Genomic DNA, 22,709 nt, shown 5'->3' on the forward strand with positions numbered 1-22,709 from the left:
AACTGGTCCATGGGAGGGGTCCGCTGTCAACCTCCATCCCTGCTAGTGATGGGAAGACCGAGTCATTTATGCGAATTGGTTCTTTAGAACAGTTCGTTTAAAAATTATTCATTGAATCTTTAACGCCACGACGTGGCCTTTGACATCTCTGCGTGGCATTTTACCTGCGTTTCAGCAATGCGTTTTTATTGTTTTTTTCAGTAAGGCTGTTCACTGTAATTGAATGTGAGCGTTTATTAAAACCATCGTTTATTTTGCACCATATTTCAGCTCAGTCCTCGATGAATTCGTAACCGTATACTACTAGCATACTACTGTAATGTTTGCCATAGAAGCACATGGTAAAAGTAGAAAGAATACCGTGCTAGTGTGCTATATTCACGGCTCACTGAGTTCATCGGAGTCTGTTTAGTGTTCACTGAGTCGAGAACTGCTCGGGCTGAGAGTTATGTTCGTGACCGAGTCATTGGGATTTGTTTAAATTATTCATGTAAAAGATTCGACTCATTTGAACGATTCGTTCACGAACCAGACATCGCTATTCGCTACATCCCTTCTTACATGCGGAGATTGCGGACCCCTTTGGAGAGGTCATGACTCTGATCGCAAATGTATCAGATCGGTAAGGAGCCAGCATGAATCAATCCATCTCTCTACATATTTTCGTTGTAAGCGCTTTCGTGAAAAAAGTAGGCATGCTTGGTGAATGCTTATTGTGAATTTTACGGTGTCACAGTTTTACTTTTAAGATGTTCAATCTCGCTATTCGTAGTGTTCAGTTCAGGTGATGCAAGAGCACGTCTGTCTGGAGCCAGCAGTTTTTGGTCATACTTACATAAAAGACAGCCACATAACAGCAAAAAAATGTTGCATCAGAAAGGCGTTTCTACTGAAAATAATCGCTGTGGTTGAAGAGCATGGCTTTGTGTGAGTTTTTCAAACCCACGTGGTCTGTCATTGTAGCTTGTGACTTTCTCCAGTCGGCACCCTGAACTTTGCTACTAAATGAAACTTGAGATTCAGCTCCATGCTGTCTGCTTATGTAACTTTACGCAGTTATGTACAACGATTTAGTTCTACTTCAAACGTACTGTAACTAAATCAACAACAAATTCTGAGTGTTAAGTATCTACCTACTTTGTTTTGGTAAGTTTTATGGTTTACTTCCTAAAATACTAAGTAAACTTACCATGATGAACTCATTTTTTCTTCTCTCTGTCTCGTCTTTTGCACAGATCTTTGATTTAGGACTTTTTGGAGCGCTTGGCACCTTTCATCATGGCTCCACATCCTGTGGTTCAGGCAATGATAGACCTCTCTGCTGGTGCTATAGGTAACTTCACCTTACTTCAGGGTCATTCTGGGGCACAATCGGGTACATATTCCTGGGCCCTATGATGATAGAGTGGGGATTCACTTTATTTCAGCAGCACCATCTGCATTGTAAATCCTGTCTTTTGTCAGCTCTTATCTGACCTTTGAGCGGTGTGTTTTTGCTTACCCCTGTGGTTTCACAGTCGGGACCCATTGTCTCAGCAGTCCCTACACCACACACACACACACACACACACACACACACACTGACTTGTTCCGTCTGGCTTAGATCATGCTGATAGATGGGTGAGGATGTTTGTAGTGTGTGATACTGTTTGTGGATTCGTTGTAGATCATTGCTTTATAACCCTTAAACAAATTTGTACTGCAACTTTTTATTTTATTCTGTCATTTCAAACCATGCCAATTAAAGTTTGAAAAACAAGTAAGAGCAATACACACACAAATGTATGTATATAATGATGATTGAAGGCTAACAATGTCATTCCTACAGTCCATTTGTTTTAACAATAGAAAAAGGTAATCTCTCTTTCTGTTCTCCCGCTTCTCTTTCCTCTTTAGGGGGCACAGCTTGTGTATTTAGCGGTCAACCTTTGGACACGGCTAAGGTGAAAATGCAGACATTCCCCACTTTGTACAGAGGCTTTGTGCACTGCTTTGTGTCTACATACAGACAGGTGGGCCTTCGAGGGCTGTATCAAGGTACCACACCGGCCCTCATGGCCAACATCGCGGAGAACTCTGTGCTCTTCATGTGCTATGGCTTTTGCCAAGAGGTGGTTCGCTTCATCTCTGGTCAGGAGAAAGGGGCTGCGCTCAGGCAAGTTCTATCTGTATTATGAACAGTACATTTACATTTATGCATTTTGGTAGATGGTTTTATCCAAAGCGACAGGGTTAAAGGGTTAGTTCACCCAAAAATCAAGTCAAGTCAAGTCAAGTTGAGCTTTATTGTTATTCTGCTGCATGTGGGGACGTACAGTGGAACGAAATGTCGTGCCTTCAGCAGCGTGAAGAGCAGTTCACGCTGCAAATGAAAATTAGTCTGTGTTTTACTCTCCCTCGAGGCATCCTAGGTGTATATGACTTTCTTCTTTCAGACGAATCCAATCAGAGTTATGTTAAAAAATGTTCTGGCTCTTCCAAGATTTATAATGGCAGTGAATGGGTGTTTCAATCAGAGTTATGTTAAAAATTGTCCCGGCACTTCTAAGCTCTGTCATTGCAGTGGGCGGGGGTTTCTGTTCAACAGTCCAAAACACGTTAAATAAAGCGCGCACATCCGTAATAAAACGTGTCTCACACGGCTCCGGGGCATGAATAAAGGCCTCCTGTAGCGAATCCATGCATTTTTTAAAGAAAAATATCCATATTTCAAATGTAATAAACACTTTTCTCTCACTTCTGCTGACTGTCGTATGTGGAAATATTCTGGCGGATGACGTAGGACGTATGTGTTGCGCACGCCTCTGAGATATGCTAGTCTCACAAGTTTGTTTAAGAGAGCAAAGTTTATTTACTTTAGCAAAGGAAAACCAGTCTCCTCTTGGCTTATATTGAAATCCGCCGATATTTTTCTTTACAAATCCTCGTTTTGTGCTTCTAATTCCTGATCGGCGTTTTGTTTTGTTCTCTCTCCACGTTCGTCACTAATCACGCAACGCTGATGTCATCCGCTGGAACTGCTTCCGCGTATGACAGATGGCGGAAGTGATAGAAAAGTGTTTATGACATTTGAAGTATGGATGCCCACTGCAATGACAGAGCTTAGAAGAGCCAGGATAATTTTTAATATAACTCCGATTGGATTCATCTGAAAGAAGAAAGTCGCATACACCTAGGATGCTTCGAGGGTGAGTAAAAGTAATTTTTGGGTGAACTAACCCTTTAAAGTTATACAATTTATCCGTTCACACATTCCCTGAAAATCAAAGCCATGACCTTGGAGTTGCTAGCGCCGTGCTCTACTGTTTGAATAGTATCTAATAATTAGTTGCTAAAAAGTTTCAATTATTTATTGGAAGCTCTAAAATAAATGCATGATGGAAGGGTTTTGTCTTTATTTATTTATTTATTTATTTATTTATTAAATTGAAAAGTTATGCAGAGGAGGTAGATAAGTTTTTTTTTTTATATATATATATAATTAATGAATTCTCTGCAGATAAAGTTGTTCCATTGGGTTGTACATATTCAAAATGAATTTTAAATGGCTTAGGATATTATTTTAAATATTAAATACTTTTTTTTTGTTGATATTTTTGTCTAAATATTTTTGTATTTTTTTCCCTAAAAATGTGTATATTGCAATACAACACTGTTAAAAAGTTTGGCGGTCAATAAGATTTGTTTTTAGAGTTTTAAAATAATTTTCTGATCAGATCACAGAGGCTGCATTTATTTGATTAACCCCTTAACTGTCACCGTCCCAGTAGTAAAGTCCCTGTGGGACGCTTGGTGCTCTTTTTGTTGTTGTCCTTTTTCTCTATCCATCTTTTAGTAATCATAATAAATTATATATCATTTGAAAGCTTAGAAGCCCAAGATTCATCCTGTGAAAACCAGTTTGAAATCGTACATTGCGTTACCATGGAAATGGTACTTTAAAATCTTTTGGCGGTCTCCTCCCCCTTAGTGGGCAGTGTCAAGTGTCATATTACAAAATGCGTTACGGTCTTTTAGAATCGAACCTTTTTATAATCTTGAAAAAAAACATATAATTGGAAAGGTCTGAGTCTCAGGATATTTTGAGATAGAAGTAATATTGACAGTGAAATCTAGACATTTGTGACAAAAAAAAATGCATAAATAAAATTCAATGGAGTTTGGATGGCACCCAGTGGCTGTTTGTGGTATGATGCCCTAAATAAAATCTCACAGGAACCTCAGTTTTTTTTCATATCAACTTCAAATTTGGAACATAACTTATTCAGACATAAGGCTTTAATTTTATACCAATTTTAGAGTAAAAGCTGTTATGTAAAATATTTATTATAAATAAAATAAAATTAATATAGTGCATTTTATTTACTGTAAATTTAAACTTCTGTAACTTTTTGATATTTTTTGAGGTCTGTATTCCAAAGTGTTCATAAATTACAACAATTTAAGTTTGGATAGTGCACTTTCATGCCTATTTTAAAAAATGGGGGTTGACCGTTAAGGGGTTAATATACTGGAAAAACTGAAATATTTCTATTTAAAATACCTGTTTTCTATTTGAATATATTTTAAAATGGGATTTATTCCTGTAATGGCAAAACTGAATTTTCAGAAACCATTACCCCAGTTTTCAGTGTTACACGATCCTTCAGAAGTCATTCTAATATGCTGCTTTGCTGCTCAAGAAACATTTCTATTATTATCAATGTGCTGCGTAATATTTTTGTGGAAACTTTGATGGAAACGTCTATTCTTTGCTGAATAGAAAGTTCAAAAGAATGGCATTTTTGTAATAGACATTATTTTGTAACCTTATAAATCTCTTTTTGATCACCGTTGATAACTTTAATGTGTCTTTGCTGATTAATCTATATTAACCTGTATCCTTTTATTCATTTCTTTCAAAAAAAAAATCTTACTGACCCTAAACTTTTGAATAGTAATGTATATACATATCACGATCACAATTTTAGTATTTTATTATTTTTTTTATATGAACTCTTCTTTCCCATGTGTGTGATTGTTTATGTCTGTTCAGTGACATGCAGAAAGCGTGCGCAGGCTCCGTGGCCTCTGTTTTCTCTTCTCTGGTCTTATGTCCCACTGAGCTGGTGAAGTGCCGACTGCAGGCCATGCATGAGATGGCCGCTTCCGGCAAGATCGCCCACAGTCAGAAGTAAAGATTGAGCCGTCCTTTCTGTGGATACTGTGCACGATTTTATTTACTTTTTATTTGCTAGTATTACTTCTGATATCATTTACCTCTTTTCTCGTTATGCATGTTTGTGTTTTTCAGCACAGTTTGGTCAGTGATGAAGTCCATTATGCATAATGATGGTCCTGCAGGGTTCTTCCAGGGTTTAACCACCACAATTGCCCGTGAGGTGCCTGGATATTTCTGTTTCTTTGGAGCATATGAGCTCTGTCGCTCTCTCTTTGCTGAGTACATGCACTGTGGCAAGGATGACATAGGTATGGAAACAGTTACAGTTTCTACATGTTATCTTTAAAATGATTAAATGGTATTGACAACATAATGACTAACAGCATACTTTGTTTCTCATTTATTGATCGGTCTGCTATTTTTTCTGTTGTGTTATTATTGAAAAGGCGTACATGAATCAGTCATTAGGAGGACAAGGACAAACATTTAAAATCAGTCAGTAATCTATGAACTCTTTGTTTTAAATATAGCCGGTCGTTCAGTTTGCTCAGTTGATAGCGACAGAGACACATATCTCTTGTAGGCTTTAGAAGTCCCTTCTCTCAGGTAAAAAGTCAGGATTTTACCCATTAAAAGTTTGGGGTCAGAAAGATTTATTTAGAACTTGTATTCTGTGACGATGTATTAAATTGATCAAATGTGACAGTAAAGGCTTTTATCTTGTTACAGAAAAAGTATTTCAAATAAATGCTCTACTTTTTCTGTTCATCAGTTTTCATCAGCTTTGCCATCACTAGAATAAATTACATTTTAAAATGTATTCAAATAGAAAACACTATAATAGTTACCAGTTTTTCACAATATTACCGTTTACTCAATTTTTTGATCTAATAAATGCAGCCTTGGTCAGCATAAGAGACTTTTTCAAAAAGTTTTCAAAAGCATTAAAAATCTTACCGCCCTCAAACTTATGAACGGTAATGTAGGTTCTGTATTTGTTTTAGTTTTTCTAGTAGTACTCCGGTTTCCTGTGTTTGCATTACTTTGCTCATGTTTGTAACGTGCTTGCTGTATATTCTCACGTGTGCGATGTTCATGTTAATTAATGTCAGGTTTAATAGGTTGGTGTGTCTGTGTTTTGTAGGTGTAGCCCCTATTGTATTCAGTGGAGGTTTGGGGGGAGCTTGTCTCTGGCTTGTGGTGTACCCCATGGACTGTGTTAAATCCAGAATACAGGTCATGTCGATGACAGGCAAGCAGTCAGGCTTCTTCAAGACTTTCATGCATATCTTCAGAACGGAAGGTATGAGAAAGATCTGTTTTTCTATGCCAAATTGTATTATGTATAAAAATTGTAAATGAACATTACATGAAAGCCCTGTTTGACTTGTTTTTGTCTCATTTACAGGTGTAAGGGTTTTATATTCCGGTCTGACTCCCACAATGATCCGTACGTTTCCAGCCAACGGTGCTCTGTTCTTAGGTTATGAAGCCAGCCGCAAAATCATGATGCAACAGTTTGACAGCTGACCCTATAACAGCACCCTTTTGTTCTCTGGTTGGATTTTTAGCATTTTTAAATGAATTCACCATGGCCAGTCTACAGTATTTCATTCAACATGCCATGGTTTGCACACACTAACGCTAATTTCTATAAGGATGCTTTGCTTTGTTTTATTTCTTTGATAACACTTTACAGTAAGGTTATACTTGTTTAGTGAATGCATCAGGTATTATTATGATATTATCGCTGAACAATAGTTCTTAAAGCATTTATTAATCTAGGTTAATGTATAAATATACTATTGTTAATTCATTTGTTCATAATACATGAATGTAAATGTATGCAACATAAAATTGTAATTTTAGTAGCATATGTAAACATTTACAGCATAATGTTAACCAATTGAACTTTACTGTAAAGTGTTACCATTATTTTTTTATGTTGGGGTGTTTTTATGTGGCTAAACCTTGGTCTTGCGGTCTAAAAACTTATCCGTTTTGCTAGTAATATTAGTCCCATAACTCCTTCATGCCTACAATTGGAAACATGTGCTCTATATACGTGCAATTTTCAGGCTATTCTTTGCCAGTTTCGTAATTCGCAAAGTCCTGTTGAATGAACTATAACTATGCAATTAAGTTTTGAATGCTATTCTCTTGAATACTTATAGACATGTATGATCTGACTGCCAACAAACCCTAGTTTTAGAAATACACTAAATTTGTTTAATCAGCATAACCGTAAGCTTTGTATGTTTGTGTTTTGTTTTAGTATTTCAAGTGAGGGGAAAGAATGCCTTACTTATAATTTCAAGTTTTTCTTCAAGGTGGGGTTTTAAAGCTTGAGACAACTTTGTTTCTAAGTTGAGCTCCACAGCATGCTGTGCTTCAGTTCTAACAAGGAAATCGGTGTTTATGTGATTAACCTCAAATGTGGTTACTGGATTGGTGACCTAGAAGTAGTGGAGAGTCATAAAAATGTCTTATTCACTCGACGTTGTAACATTTCTTATTCATTTTAAATGTTTGAAAAGAACTAAACTTTTAAAAATTGAGATTGTCAATGTGACCCATTTATATGTGCATGTTTTCGTATGTGAGCATATGCTTGTCGTTCTGCCAAAGAACATTTACACTGCAGTCAGACTCTACATACATATTTCAGATCTAGATTTTAAAATGATGTACTTGAAGTCAGCAGTACAGTATAGCAGTATTACATTTTGTGACATCACCGCATTTGAAATGTACTGGCTGTAAATAATCTGCAATTTGATTCTGTTCTGAAAGAGTTCGGTTTGCATAGTTAAACACCACCTCTCCACCAAACTGAATAACTTTGTAAAACCGAGATTGCATTTTTTGAGCTGTGTGATTTATTTGAGTGTTGTTCACGAGATTTTAATTAACTTGATACAAAAGCATAGATTTCTGGGGAGAATTAAATTGTGTACATGTGAATTAAAGTCTGATAAAACACATAAACCACACTGTAACAGTTTGGATTTTATTTATATTTTAGTGTTTATTTCATTTCTAAACTATAAAAATACAGATAGCTACAAAACAAGTGTTATTATGCCATTAATTAAAGCCATTTTCCTTTAAAATATTCTCACTGGAAGTCATTATACATAAGCTTTTACTAGAAAAACAGTATTAAGCCAAAACATCAGCAATAAACATCAATAGGTGAAAACAAGATTTGAAGAAGTGTACGCAAACTCATTAAAATGTTCGGATAGCATCTTCCACAAGAGGGCGCTGGTTATATGAGATGCGAGTTATGAGGATATGATTTCTCTGGCACCTGGAGCAGTCAGGGATTACAGCGGCTACAAAATAACAGTAGAAAGTGTAAGAGAAAAGCACGCTTTTTTCATCACGTTTATATTTATTGGATAGGACAGTAGAGAACAGACAGGAAAGCATTAGGTGTTCTGTAATAATACTGTTCAAGTGTGCAAATTCAATTGTATACTCGTATTGAATTGAAGATGAAAGTTTTGGCATTAACAGATGTGAAAATGAATAACAGAGTAAAGTATTAAAATTGCTGCAGATAAAATGCGTCTCTGGATAAATCTCGACATTAAGTGGTATGACATTTCTTAAATATTCACCGTCGTCTTATGTTTTTTTTTTGTTGCGAAAATGACATCAGAAGGCCTCACTATTAACATTATTGTAAAACGAATGCAGTGTTTGTCTTATTGCTTGGTAGATGGACCTTTTTCTTGGGAAATCGATATTTCTTGCGTACCCATTTGTTCAAATGGCAAAAGAGAAACTCCACGACTTTAAAAAGCGACGAGACTGATAACGGCAGTCAGAAGAGAAAACGATATCAAATTTAAAGCAACACTCTCTCAGCAGCCTTAACTAGGCTAGTTTTTTTTTGGTAATTTAATGCAAAGGAAATATAATACAAAGTAAAGTTTTATAAATGTAGCCTACATACATTTTTTTTCGAATTAAGATATAAAAAAATGACAGTCTGTGAAAAGGGTCCATTGTTTTGAACATGTTTTGTACTCATTTTAAATTATGTTTTCACACTGATGTATCAGAACTAGATTGTGCCTCCACTCCTTTTTGCATTCCTCATTCTCCACTCTCTTGTTTCTCAACTGTCTCTCACCCCTTTCTCTTTGCAGGTTCCACAGAGGCAGCCGAAGAGGCCGTTGATCATCTGTATGGCACAGAGGATGAGCTGCAGAGCGCTGGTCACCAGCAGTGTTGAGAACAGACCCACATTAAACTCCACCACATTCTTTGGCTCAGTGCAGTTTCCCCACGTGCTACGGTCCTTAAGGTAACTCTCTTCTCTGAGAGATACAGACAAAAAACAGTAAGGATTGTCATTATGAGCTCTAAAGTGCTGAGGTGTGTCTCTTACCTGTCTTTGAAAGGAGTTCCCCAAATAATAAGGAAATGTTTACAGTATGGCCCATTGATTAGACCCATCAGTGCCACTATGAAACTGTAAAGGGCACCAGCTACACCCACTGCTGCAAATAAAATGGACAGGAACATCTAAAAAAGAAAATGCATCATCAGAATGATTTGTGACCCTGGACCACAAAACTAGTCATAAGGGTCAATTTTTTTAAATTGAGGTTTATACATCATCTGAAAGCTGAATAAATACGCTTTCCATTGATGTATGGTTTGTTAGGATAGGACAATATTTGGGCGAGATACAACTATTTGAGGGTGCAAAAAAAATCAAAATTATGAGAAAATCACCTAAAGTTGTCCAAATGAAGTTCTTAGCAATGCATATTACTAATCAAAAATTAAGTTTTGATATATTTACTGTAGGAAATGTACAAAATATTTTCATGGAACATGATCTTTACTTAATATCCTAATGATTTTTGGCATAAAAGAAAAATCGATAATTTTGACCCATACAGTGTTTTTTTGGCTATTGCTAAAAATATACCCAAGCGACTTAAGACTGGTTTTGTGGTCCAGGGTCACATTTAATTTAAGCACATAATATACAAGAAATTAATTAAATCATGCAATTACTGTGAATTGTTGTGTCTAAATTTCCCCACATGTTCATATTGAAGACATCTTAAGAACCATTTCCTAATCACACAACAACATGGCCGAAAAATGAACTTCTACAAATCTGTCACTGCTCAGTTGAGGTTCTGCAAATATTTGCGATGAGGGTACATTTTTCAAGCCACATGTCAGACTCATGAGTCACATCTTTATAGATTTTCTCAAAACAGAGGACAGGTCTGTTCTTCACGCTTACAGGCACATGTTCTTCACATCACGTGTATTCGGTTACATTCTAAATACATTTATTTGTCTTAGTTTGCTAAGAGAAGATTCAGTCCACAACTTTAACACAAGTTCTTCCTTAACTTAGCATGCAGCATCATCACAAAACATTGATCTCACAACAGATGTCGGTAACGTGATTTACTTGTACATATCAAGCTATTTAAAGGTGACAAATGCATCACTTTTTTTTCCTGGGCTTGTAAAGAGGCAGTGGGCAGTCTTCTTCATAACTGAATTTCTAAAGGATTATAGATATTTATAAACTTCAGACTAAAAATAAAGTGTCTGTTGGTGTCAGGGTTGGAGCAAACTCACCCCACAGCGATTAGCACAGCAACCCTGCTTTCCAGTCAGGTGAATGTGCAATGCTGGAATCAGCACCTGGAGGAGAGAGAGGACCATTCTTTTAGATTATCATCACTTTGACAGAGTTTGGATTGACTTTAACACACAATAAATGTATTCTGTACATTTTTGTTTCAAGGTCACTCTGTGGATTCACTTTGATTCCCATTTGGTGTGACACTACTGTAATACCTCTCTAGTATAATCACTCTTTGGCAGTTTCTCATAAAACAAGGCAAAAATCTTTTTGTGCATTCCTTTCCCAAATCAAATTAAAACTTGGCCTATTCTTACAAAGGCAGCTTATTCGTAGAAACATGTGACTGACAAGCCCCAAACTAAACTTAGAATCATATCTATACAATAGATATTGTCATACGGTGCATACATAGAATTAGAATTTTTATATAGTTCAAAATTACTTTGTTTACAATTGAATAAAGTCAGACTTACCAGAATCCCCCCTCCAACTAGTCCTCCCATGTATTTGACCTCCTCAGTAATTTGTTGATTCTGTGCATACTTTACATCCCAGCCAGGAAAAAACAGCATAATATTGCATATTATGGAGATGACCGCCAGCGGGTACAGACTTGTCCCGACGCAAAGCGCACATTTTCCCGTACACATGCTGCAAGGTGAGTGTTAATCCTGAAGTCAGTGAACAGCTGTAATTTCTACACTATTTAAAGTAAAAAGCTCCAAGATAAAAAGAGCTTGACAAAAAGTTTGGTTATGGTCTCTTGAGTCGCACGCACACCCTGAAGTTGTCTGTCTGCCAGAGTGCAGAGGTTTTTATAAACACAGCTAGTCATTTATTATTGAGTTAAGATAAGTCCAGCCCATGGAATCCAGTTTAGGTAACCACACCCTGTCCAGAGAATCTCTATCCAAATCATACAATATAAAATTATATTGTTTTATTTACTCTTGTTTCTTAGCTGCTTGAGATGTACACAGTGTTAACCTTTTGACCTGTTTGTACATATAAACCTTTTAATCCAGAACTCTGGAATTCACACAGGCCAGTTTTATAAACAAAAACACTTTTACAATAACCATCATCAAACATAAAAAACTACAGCTTATAACCCATATATACAAATTTATGTTTATACATATTTAATTTAATTTTTGTTGGGATCTGTAAACACCACTCTGTTTGTCGTAGCACTTGTTACAGTACATTTTTAACCATTCAGTGCAGCCCGAGTCAGATCTGACATGAAATAAATAACAAACTGTGGAGAAGTGTGTGTGGGATGGGTGTTGTATTCACTAAATTATGTTTGCACAGGGTGCTATAAATCAAATGCACCGTGGGACTTTGGACTGTCTCTGTAGTGAGAGAAAAACATCATGACGGTGACACTGTAAAGCAAATAGCGTTATCTAAAAAACTGTGTGCCGTTTCCTTTCTCAGTATAAAAGAGGAATTACTAAACGACAGTTGCTGTCCAGCCTATTTGTCTATTAACATATACTGATTCTGCTGTAGTAAACCTGAAATTTCCCACGTTATAATATTTCCATTAAAGGAGTTATAATAAATGTTTGTTTGTCACACAGTACGAGTTAGTTTTTGATGTTCAGCAGAGTTTATGTTTGAGAAGAGGTGCAGTCATGGTTTATGGAAACACTGCAAGAACTTGTCTCCTTTAAAGGCTTTTCCTGTCTGCCTAACCCCTAATCCTAGTGTACTAAAACATGCCGACTGACACACCCTATCAGCCAAAACTTGAACAAAAACGTGTTTGTCAAATGAAATGCTTCCATTGGGGACCCAAACACAATTCACACAAATCAGATTAGCATGATGTCACATTATCCTAATGATGTTTCCTCTCAAACGTAACTTGGTGTTGTTGTCAGTTCAGAAAGTAAAAACAATTCTAAAAGCATACTTAGGCCTTCTTTCTAATTAAGCAAAATAGTCTTGTGTACATGCAAAAGTGTCTCTTGTGTGAATGTAAGAAAGCATTAATGGTTAGTGTCTGTTATTTCTTCGAATTGTCTGAAAGCCTCTTTTTTTTTAAGACATAGGCTTACTTCTCTTTGCTTCCTCATTTTCAATATATAAGCTGGATGTCACTATCGTTACATTTTGAAGCGTTCTTCCTGTAGTCGTGAAAAATGGTTCAATGACAGCATAGGTTGAACTACAGAGCAAAGTTTTTTTTTGGAAAGGAACTATATTGATGTTCAAATTCTGTCGCTCGATCTCCAGTTGATTATATGCATACACCCAAAAATAAATGTTGTATTTATAAATCTTGTCTTTACAACATTATAAAAGGTTCATATCATCAAGCCAAACATGCACATCTTAGAAACATGTGAAATCTACAGATGATGTACATTTACTGATAAATTAAAACAAACTGACATATGAGTTTAGAATGCTAGGTAAGATAATGCCTCACTGAGTGTATTACCTTTTGGGTAATGCCTAGAAACTTAATGCAGCTGTAATTATACAGTGAAAAACTGAAAATGATGTAAAGGAGCCATGGAAGAGTAGAAGCCTCATGGGATAAACAGTCATCTATTTTATTTTATTTTTTTTTACAAAATAAATTTTTTTTGTATAAAATACAATTGTTTTTTAAAGTATTATTCATTTTAAATATTATTTTAAATGCATATTATTTCATTATTTTATATTGTCTTTAAAATGCATCATTTCTACTACTTATTATTCTTTATGACGAATAATACAGATCTCTGAAAGATTTAAGATAATTCCATGCTTTATTATTTAACAATAATTTAAAAAGTGTTTAGTCAGGAAGTGCATGTGGTTTTTTATATCGTTTTATTTATTATATCGGCTGTATGAGCCTCGAGCGCCCCCTGTAGAAACACATTTTCCTCTATTTTATTCCTCCGCCCCCAGTGCTGATGGCAAGGCGTTTGCCAAACATTTTCGTAAATTTGTGTAAATACAAACCGTCTAATTTGTGAAAACCGAAAAGTAATTCTGATCATTTACCTTAATTAAACCACTTCAGGAAAGTGGGGCTCTCATTTCGGTAGCGGTGAAAACATCATTAGACAGCTGTTGCAGTGACTAACCAGAGACGCCCCTCTAAACTTAAACATCATTGGTGAGGCTTGCTTTGCTGTCAAACTAGAGACATTTTGCTGGAATTTACCAAATAAGACATGTTTTGACAGGTCATTGGTTTAAAGTTCAGAAATGTTTTGCTTATACGTAAGAAAAAAGACGACCAAAAGTCTCTCATTTAATTTCGAATGACTAGTTTAACCCTGTAATTGGTTATTTATTGCTGTCAAGCAGTAAGTTTAATTGACATTATTTTCCGTGCTTCAGATGTGCGTAGGTACACGATAACACGAACACTAACAGGAATACATAAACTATGTACACGTCTGATGAAGGGAGGATGTCGCGTTTGAAAGAATTTTGGCTAACTTTCTTCATGCCAGAAAAATGTTATGACCAGTTTTTCCTTTACTTCAACTTTATGCACGGTGAGAGACAACGTTATCTTGAATAAACATATGCAAATATATTCAAACATACCCTGGTTTGTAAAAATATGTCCTCCAAAACAATTTAATTTTACAGTGGGCAATACATTTAACATCAATTTAACACATTAAATTTACAGCTGACTGGTTGTAATGATGTTTAATGTTAGCCACAGCTGACTATTATTCAGTATCCAGTGTGCTTGTAAACATTACAGAATATGTCTTTACTGTTTTTGTCCGTATTGGTCTCTAGTTCCCTGTCTGAAGATTGTCTTAAGTAAAACTATGGGAATATTGATTTTGGTGGGAATTGTTATTGGTAAGTAGTCTATTTTACATCATATTTCATGTCCTCCAAAGTTGAAGTTATTACTTTGTTTTCTCTGCTTTATATCTTGTGCAACTGTGTTTCATAGTGTGTGTGTGAATCTCCTGTTTCCCACAGCTCCACTCCCTCAGATCTGGAAAGTTCTTTGGTCTGGAAGTTCTAATGGACCGTGTATGACCTCCATTTTTCTGGAGCTGTTGGCCATCTCTACTCATGCAGCTTTCTGCTACGCTCAAAAATTTCCCATTGGGTAAAACAGTGCTTGCATTAATTCTAATATATATATAAATAATATTCTGTGTAGAGTAATATGTCATGAATTTGTGTGTGTGTCTGCAGTGCCTGGGGGGAAAGTTTGTTTGCATTGATCCAGATTGCTGTACTGGTTTTGCTTGTCCCGCACTACCAAGGGAAAACCATAAAAGGTTAGAAAAAGAAAAAGGAGAGCGGTTTAAACTGTATGAAAAATGTAATTTTTTCGTAATGTAGATGTTCCTATTTGAATGTTTGTTTGGGATTTTTCATGCAGGTGTATGTTTTCTTGCTCTATACTGTGGCTTTATGTTCCTCCTTGCCTCACCTTTGACTCCTGTGTCAGTGGTTTGGACCCTGCATGAGTGGAATGTGCTGATGGTTATTGCTGGCAGGGTGAGACAGGTCTTTGTACCTCCAAATAAATATGAATAGAGAATGTGTGTCTGTACATTGTCTTTACAAAAACAAACAAAATAATACTTGTGTATTTTATGTTTTGTGTTTAGTTTTTCCAGGCAAGAAGTAACTTCATATGGGGACACACCGGACAGTTGTCTGCGCTCTCTGTTTTCCTGGTCTTTCTTGGCTCCCTGGGACGCATCTTCAGTTCCCTGCAGGTGCACACACGTTTACTTCGCTATCTAAATGGGGACATTGCATAGGCGTCCATTTAAAAAAAAAAAATACAGCTAGTTATAAATACTGTAACCTAACCCTAACACACACTAACCCTAACAAAAAAACATTCTGCATTTGCACAATTAAAAATTTTTTTTATTTACTTTATAATTATGCTGTTTTTACAAATGAGGACATTCCCTAGGTTTTGGAAGATTTTGTCAGATTTAGATCACTTCTGGGTACAAATTCATCCCTAGAAAGTACTGTAGTTAGTACACAAACACATATTTTTTTATTTACTTTATAATTATGCTGTTTTTACAAATGAGGACATTCCCTAGGTTTTAGAAGATTTTGTCAGATTTAGATCACTTCTGGGTACAAATTCATCCCTAGAAAGTACTGTAGTTAGTACACAAACACATTATCATACACGTTCAGGGCAGAAAGTATACAGGAGAGACAGGGTTGGTTGTATGTATTAATCAAACGTCAATGTACTATTCGACAAGTGGTCACTTTCCTTAGCAGTGATTTTGTATGTTGGATTTAACACAAAGTCAAAGTCTGAAACTTGTGCAATTCATGCATAAATATCAATTTAGTTTTTTTGTCCCCTGTAATTTTTTATTAAAATGCTTAATATGCTGGACTTCTCCAATCATTCAACAGATGGATAGAACCAACTACCAAGTATCTCACCATACATTTTTTCTGTAATCTGTTTCACTCGGATGTACATTACAACATGGAAGAATAGATCTGTCGCTACTTCTGTTATATTGAAACTTTAAAAGCATAAATAAATAAAAGCTATTTAGTGACAACTTACCCCACAGTATAACGACATGCTCTGGCATTGGGGTATGTCATCACAAAAGGTCAATGTTTAATGAACTGTGACTCTTTTTTTTTTTTTTGGAGCAATAACAATGGAAATGTTTGATAACCATTTTTAAGCAAACATTTGGCTGTGTTAATATTTCCCATTTTACATTTCTCTTTTCACATATATAATCTCTCTCTTTCTGAAGGATACAGGCCTTTCTCTCTCAACTCAGTTGCATGCAGTGGCCTGCGGTTGCAGTGTGGTGATACTGGCACAGGTCCTGATGTACTGGAGTAAAAGCGTGATAAACAGCGAGAAAGACAAGGCTGAATAAAAGAGGTAAAATACACTTGATGGACTATCGATGTTCACTCAATGCGGGCGTTTGTAAGTGTGATTTTCCACCTTTTGTCAGATAAATGGTCTGTGTTTAGTAATAGCTTGATTATTTCCAGATTTTGATTAAGTTAATTCAATTTAACTACAAACCATCTTGCACATTTTTTCTTAGATTAGCTCCTGGGCACATAGTTTCATCTCATACTGATATCAAATCTATATCGAGTTAATTCAGCTAAAGACGTTTGAAAATTTGGCTAGAATGTGGAAAGTACCCAAACTATTTTATTTGCTTGGGTAAATGTAGTACAAATAGGATGTATTTATCATTTTGTTTAAATATGGGAAAATGCACATCACAAGGTTAATTCACAAGTCAGCCTCTCTGTGGCAGTAGTTATTTATATAGCTGGTGATTATTGCAATAAAGCGCCAGTAGGTGGCAGAAGAGTAGTCTTTATCATATTGTGTATTACTGAGTTTCTACTGTTCATGCTGCCTCTATACTATATCACTATAAATACATGTTGTTCTTTCTTTCTGTCACCTGGTCAGATATCTTTTTACTTTCTTGGATTTACACCTCAGAATGTGCATTTGCACTCCTGGAAAAGAGGTTGTCAATCATTAAATGTCTCATGAAATGTTTGCAAATTCACTTTTCAGTCCTAAACTATGGTTTCTTTTTTTCTAAACTTTAAACTTGATTTTCAGATGTCGTTTTTCTGTAATAAAATATGTTTCTGATCTGTTGCTTCCTTTTATACCATTTTTGACTCATGTTGAGTGAAAGTGTCTTTGGGATTAGTAGTGAAGTCAACAAGTAGTTTAAAGGTATTGAAATGCCAGGCAGCCTGTCCCCCGGTGTTGCTTAGGCGCTGTGTTGTCGCTGTGGTGTGGTTTGTTTGTTGGGTCTGGTTGTGTAGTCTTGGCTCTGTCTGCTTTGTGGGAGGTCTTCTCTGCAGGGCTGTTTGTGTTTCCGGAGCAATGAAAACTCACTGAAACATGAGACATAAAGCGTGTGTGCATGCGTGTGGTTCGCTCCTTATCTACCTGTCTGACAGATCTCAATCTACCATCATAATGATCTAATCTGCGTGTCTGTGTGGAAACACAACACTGTGCGTGCGTGTGTTTGTTCGCCCTGCCCATGAGGGGCTGAAAGAAACGTGTGTGAGGACTTGAAAGAATTATGTTGATTTACTTATATATTCCATACTTAGACTTCTACAGATTTCAACTGTGTGTCTGTATTATCGGAGCACTTTGATGTGTGTTGTTTGGTTGTGTGTGATAAGCAGCCCATTGATGCAGTTCTTCTGTATATCTGAAGAATGTGGTCTTAGTGTTTGGTGAGTATTTCTATCTGTGTGGGCCGCACTCCAGATCCGACTGTAGATAGTCATTCATGGTGTTCTGAAATTTGGACAAACATGAACAAATAAAAATTCTGAATGAATGCAGATGAAGTAAGCCTCATTTAGATGGTTGTTAGAGGGTTGTTTCGTCAGGAACTTTTATCTGCCAGGGATTGATTATTATTATTTTATTTTTTATTTTTTTATAATAAGCAGATTTTAAATCTTTTCCTTTATGTAGTTTTCTGTGTGAATGTGAAGTTTGCATTAAAACCTGGAACTGGCCACATACCTTTAGCATTCATTTTTGCAGCATTTCATGTGCTTTTCATAAATACATTTTATTGTTTTACCATTGTTCCAGACCCAGACTTTCAGTCTTGAAATATAAAAACCACCCTAAACTATTAATTATTACATTTTAAATCTATTATGCCCTAAACAATGAGCAAAATATATACATTAAAAAATGAATGTGATGTATATTAATTTCTACACCAATAATAACTGTCCCTCAGATGTGGTGTGATTTCCATTATGATCAACAACTGTGTCCCTATAAAGTTTTTTTTTTTTTTTTAAGTTATTATAAATTTTTACCAAAGGAGATAAACATCATAAAGTATGCAAAGAAAGTTTGAAATAGGATTGTATTTACAAAATGCATATGTGTATGTGTATATATATATATATATATATATATATAAAATTGTATAATTGGGATGCTATTAGCAAGACAAAGGAGTCAGCCATTTTAATTCAACAATGTTTAAAATGTAATTTCCATCACGTCATTTTCATCATGGCAGATGATGCTGTAGTTGAAATGTTTATGACTTTTAGAAAAAACTACAGAATTCCCCTGTTATGTATGAAAATACACACATAACATTGTCAGCAGACAATTTTAATGAACTACTGAGAGTGTGGAAAATGTTTAAAAGTTTAGTTTCTTCATCCACATAGCCAAAAGTGCTCTAAGGTGAAGAAACAGCCATCCAGCTATTTTGAGTAAAGTGGAAAAACACTCCAAATCAGATAGCATTGCTGTGTGTCTGTCTTCCTCTCTTTCTCTCTTCCTCTCTCTTCATCCTCCATGCAAGAGCAGCTGCAGCGGATCAATACTTCAATCTGAGTGTTGTAATCTCTCTTCTGTTCAGTGCAGCATGTCAAAACTAACACTCTCCTCCTCTGTTTCTCCTGTGAGCTTACTTAAAATAGATGAAAAAACAAAATGACGTATTGTTTGCATGTTCAAACAAAATGTGTGTGAGAGAGAGCAAGATAGAGAAAGAGATGTGTGGAAAGGCCATCACCGATCATGCCTGCAACGGTTCTTGAATTTTTGTCCGTCTGGCCAGGTTGGGTTCAGAGGAAGCATAAAAATAGTGATGGGAATGTGATTCCTACATTTCAGTAGTAAAAATGAAATCGAGTTTATCAAGCAACTTTAGTTCTTGAAACTTCAGCAAACATGTTGATCCACATACAGTTGGTGCTGTCTCTCCCCATAGCTAACTGAAACACTTTATGACCTATGCCAATATGACCTCTCGTAGGCTTTTATGGTGTTTGTACACACTTCTTTGCAGTATTTAAATATAGTGAAATTTTACGTTTTTTATGAAGAAATTCAAAAAAACGCCAGAGCGCGTACACACCTCACGCACCGGATGCCGTGCACGCGCTCAAAGCAGTTGGACATAGTGGTGTATTAGAGGTAAAAAATGATATAAATACTGTTCGGTTTCTGGCACAAACCGATCGTTTCGTGTCTTAGGACATCAGTGTGTCCAAACGAGCCGCAGGGTTTAATTTGGATTTGTCTGTGCATGTTTTTTTTACTCTCATAGATTTTGTTACCATTGCCATGCATTATACGACTGATAGACTGCAACGGCTGGACTTAAAAATCATAATTTGTGTTCTACTGAAGAAACAAAGTCTCCTACATCTTGGATGCCCTGGGGGTAAGCAGATAAACATCAAATTTTCATTTTTGGGTGAACTATCCCTTTAAATACAGCATATCAACTGATACTGATTAAAAAAAGTATGTAATATCTAGAAATATCAGATCTTGTACCATATTGTGCATGTGGAATGATGATATTTAATGATATCTGAAGAAAGTCGCTACCTGTTAAATTCAAGATATTACACATTTACAGAATAGAAGAAACGTTGTGTTATATGTGGTGCATTGTAGTTTGTATTGATCTATTTTAAGATTTTTGTATGTGATTTTTTTTTTGTTCTACAAATGTCATTGAATGGCAGAAGTTGAGCTGATAATAGACCAGTACTTGCGTTATAACTGAGATGATTGACGCTCAAGCAAAGTTGAAATAATTGACATGTTTCTGGTGACTCACATTAAGCTGTGTGACGTTAGTTAAGACGATTGTGACTATATTCTGCTTACTAGTTGAGTTTTTTTGTCACTCATCGGTTCATTTTTCTTGCACATTCCTTTCGGTGGCAAATGCTTTCTATATCTCTCTCCCACGAAATAAGCACCACACCTACAATCTGACTTATGCACAGACAAACCTGCACTACTTCTCTCTCGTTCCTTTTCTGTTTTTTTTTGTTTTGTTGAGCATGTAAGTCGAGCATAATAAAGTTGTAGGTGGCATTCAAGCAGACAGCAGTGGTTAAGTATGCAGTTGGTCCTGCTCTCTGTTGTAGCTCTGAACTGGAGCATAGCAACTGTGTCCCGTCGAGTCATAAACATGAATATAGAGCCAAACTTATGTTGGTTAAAAACACGTGTTTAACTTTATCTGGTAACTTTATCATGCTGTTACATACAGTATATCACTTAGTAGAGTAAAATCACTTTTGTATTGTGCACATCAGGGTTATAAATAACTAAAACTAAAACCATTACAAAAACATTTTTTAATCAAAAATAAATGTTAAGTGAAAATCTAAAATAAAAAAAATAAAAAACGTATTTTAATACAATAGGAAACATTTCTCATTTTCATTTAGTACTAAAGTAACTAAAACTACAACTGAAAAATATTAAAAACTATATATATATATATAAAAGCAAACAAACATAAAAATGACAAAAATACACAGAAGTACTAACACTTCAACAAAAATTAAAATAAAAGCAGAAAATATCAAAATAAAAATTAATTAAAAACTGCAATAGTATCTCATTGATGCTAAAATAAGAGAGCTGCACATTTTGTAATATTTGAGGTATGACTGAAAACTTACTGGTTTGACTCAGTATTGCTGAGATTGCGAACAGTGTGGAAACTGATATAAAATCAATTAAAAAAACATTTAAGCCATCTTTTTCAATTATTGTGTTTATATTTTTTTGTGTGTGTACAGAACCGCTGTATTGTTTAGTGTGACTAAACATTGTGTGACTGTATTCATGGTTCATGAGAAATTATATGTATGTATGTAGAAAGAGAGAAAGAGAGAGACTTTGTGAACTTTATTGGGTTATATGTGTGTATGAAAAGTTTCAACAGACATTTAAATGTTGTTGAACTAAAATTGCGGAGTCTGTTTCTTCCCCTTCCCCTCTCTTCTCTCTCTGGTGGGTGTGGGGTTGAGTTTTGGGGTTAGTTTGGGGGATTGCTGTTGCTTTGGGAACAACCTGTAGAAGCCTCTGTTGCTAGGAGATTTTATGCTTTCAGCAAGAAAATCTGTCTCCCCCTTCAACTGAACCCCCACACAGCACACACACACACACACTAACACAAAGCTCACTCAGTATTGGAGTTTGCCAGCTGATTAATTCTGAAAATAAGATGTTAATAGCAAAACAAATCTTAAATGAGTGGATGATGCTTTTCATGGCTTCATGTATCTCTTCCCCTATACACTTGACATGCTATTACTGGATCTGCACAATATGGAACATATAATAGGCTACATTAAATAAACAAAGGGAAGCATTAAAGTATTGGTAAAGTAGTTAAACACTCTCTTTGCACCATAAGTGAGAACTTAATGATTTTAAAAATGTTTTCAAAATATTTTTCAATGTTATATATATATATATATATATATGTATATGATTTATTTTATTGTACAAATATCATAAATTTCCAACATGTTTTCTTAAGGTTACTTCATTACATGAACAAAATGTGAGAAGGTTGTGAAAAGGTCGAAATGTCTTGTATTAATGACTTCTATTGACAGGTTAGAAGAGACATTTCTGTCTCTGTTTTTCTTTGTCACATGACAACAGAATGGCTTCCTGTACGTTGAACAAGCCACACTAACCTTGATTAATGTTTTTAAATGTTGTTTGAAAATTGCTTCATTCAAATCATAACTACTTGGGTCCATATTATTATGATGCCTTTTTCTTTTTCATCTCCGGAAATGTACACCACATACACACTTTTTAAGTAGGCCTACAGAAAATATCAATGTAATTTTAATGCACATGTTCATGATGACAACATAGCCTATATTTCTAACTAATTCTGTATGCATTGCATTTTTTACTTAATTGTTAAGTTTGACCAAAAAAAGGACAGGAAGTCATTTCCACCCTTTTCAAAAGATATTCTGCTTTTGAAAAGTGCTATTGACTTCCTTCTCTTTGCACAGCTTCCTGCAATAGCATTTATGGGTCCGGCGGACTATATTTGTCGTCGGTCATATGCGTGAGTGTTTATA

The 22,709-nt window shown here is 35.6% G+C and overlaps 3 protein-coding genes across 7 annotated transcripts; 2 read left to right on the forward strand and 1 right to left on the reverse strand.

Moving 5' to 3' along the window:
- The first annotated feature begins 343 nt into the window (after positions 1-343).
- On the forward strand, positions 344-6,944 carry slc25a15b (solute carrier family 25 member 15b). 4 transcript variants are annotated; one of them, XM_016485112.1, is made up of 7 exons: positions 344-622; positions 1,236-1,333; positions 1,897-2,155; positions 5,036-5,173; positions 5,294-5,469; positions 6,306-6,464; positions 6,570-6,944. In XM_016485112.1, exons 2-7 carry the CDS (start codon positions 1,279-1,281, stop codon positions 6,689-6,691), a joined length of 909 nt encoding a protein of 302 aa, XP_016340598.1. In that variant the 5' UTR covers positions 344-622; positions 1,236-1,278; the 3' UTR covers positions 6,692-6,944. The 4 variants fall into 4 exon arrangements, with proteins under 4 accessions (XP_016340598.1, XP_016340599.1, XP_016340600.1 ...); XM_016485113.1 differs by having other exon boundaries at positions 344-605; positions 1,235-1,333; XM_016485114.1 differs by lacking the exon at positions 344-622 and adding an exon at positions 734-927.
- Positions 6,945-8,204: 1,260 nt separating this feature from the next.
- On the reverse strand, positions 8,205-11,612 carry LOC107687679 (transmembrane 4 L6 family member 4-like). Its single transcript, XM_016485117.1, has 5 exons — positions 11,270-11,612; positions 10,787-10,852; positions 9,564-9,700; positions 9,306-9,492; positions 8,205-8,499 (listed from the first exon to the last, which is right to left on the reverse strand). The coding sequence occupies exons 1-5, from the start codon at positions 11,444-11,446 to the stop codon at positions 8,491-8,493; spliced, it is 576 nt and encodes a 191-aa protein (XP_016340603.1). The 5' UTR covers positions 11,447-11,612; the 3' UTR covers positions 8,205-8,490.
- Positions 11,613-13,627: 2,015 nt separating this feature from the next.
- Positions 13,628-19,922, forward strand: LOC107687704 (mannose-P-dolichol utilization defect 1 protein-like). Of its 2 annotated transcripts, XM_016485151.1 has the most exons (9): positions 13,628-13,923; positions 14,151-14,311; positions 14,568-14,633; positions 14,760-14,892; positions 14,982-15,067; positions 15,172-15,290; positions 15,404-15,514; positions 16,553-16,686; positions 19,898-19,922. In XM_016485151.1, exons 2-8 carry the CDS (start codon positions 14,200-14,202, stop codon positions 16,679-16,681), a joined length of 756 nt encoding a protein of 251 aa, XP_016340637.1. In that variant the 5' UTR covers positions 13,628-13,923; positions 14,151-14,199; the 3' UTR covers positions 16,682-16,686; positions 19,898-19,922. The 2 variants fall into 2 exon arrangements, with proteins under 2 accessions (XP_016340637.1, XP_016340636.1); XM_016485150.1 differs by lacking the exon at positions 19,898-19,922 and having other exon boundaries at positions 16,553-17,378.
- Positions 19,923-22,709: the final 2,787 nt, after the last annotated feature.

The sequence above is a fragment of the Sinocyclocheilus anshuiensis genome, unplaced genomic scaffold (assembly GCF_001515605.1).
Source record: "Sinocyclocheilus anshuiensis isolate Anshui unplaced genomic scaffold, SAMN03320099.WGS_v1.1 scaffold281, whole genome shotgun sequence".
Classification (NCBI taxonomy): Eukaryota; Metazoa; Chordata; class Actinopteri; order Cypriniformes; family Cyprinidae; genus Sinocyclocheilus; species Sinocyclocheilus anshuiensis.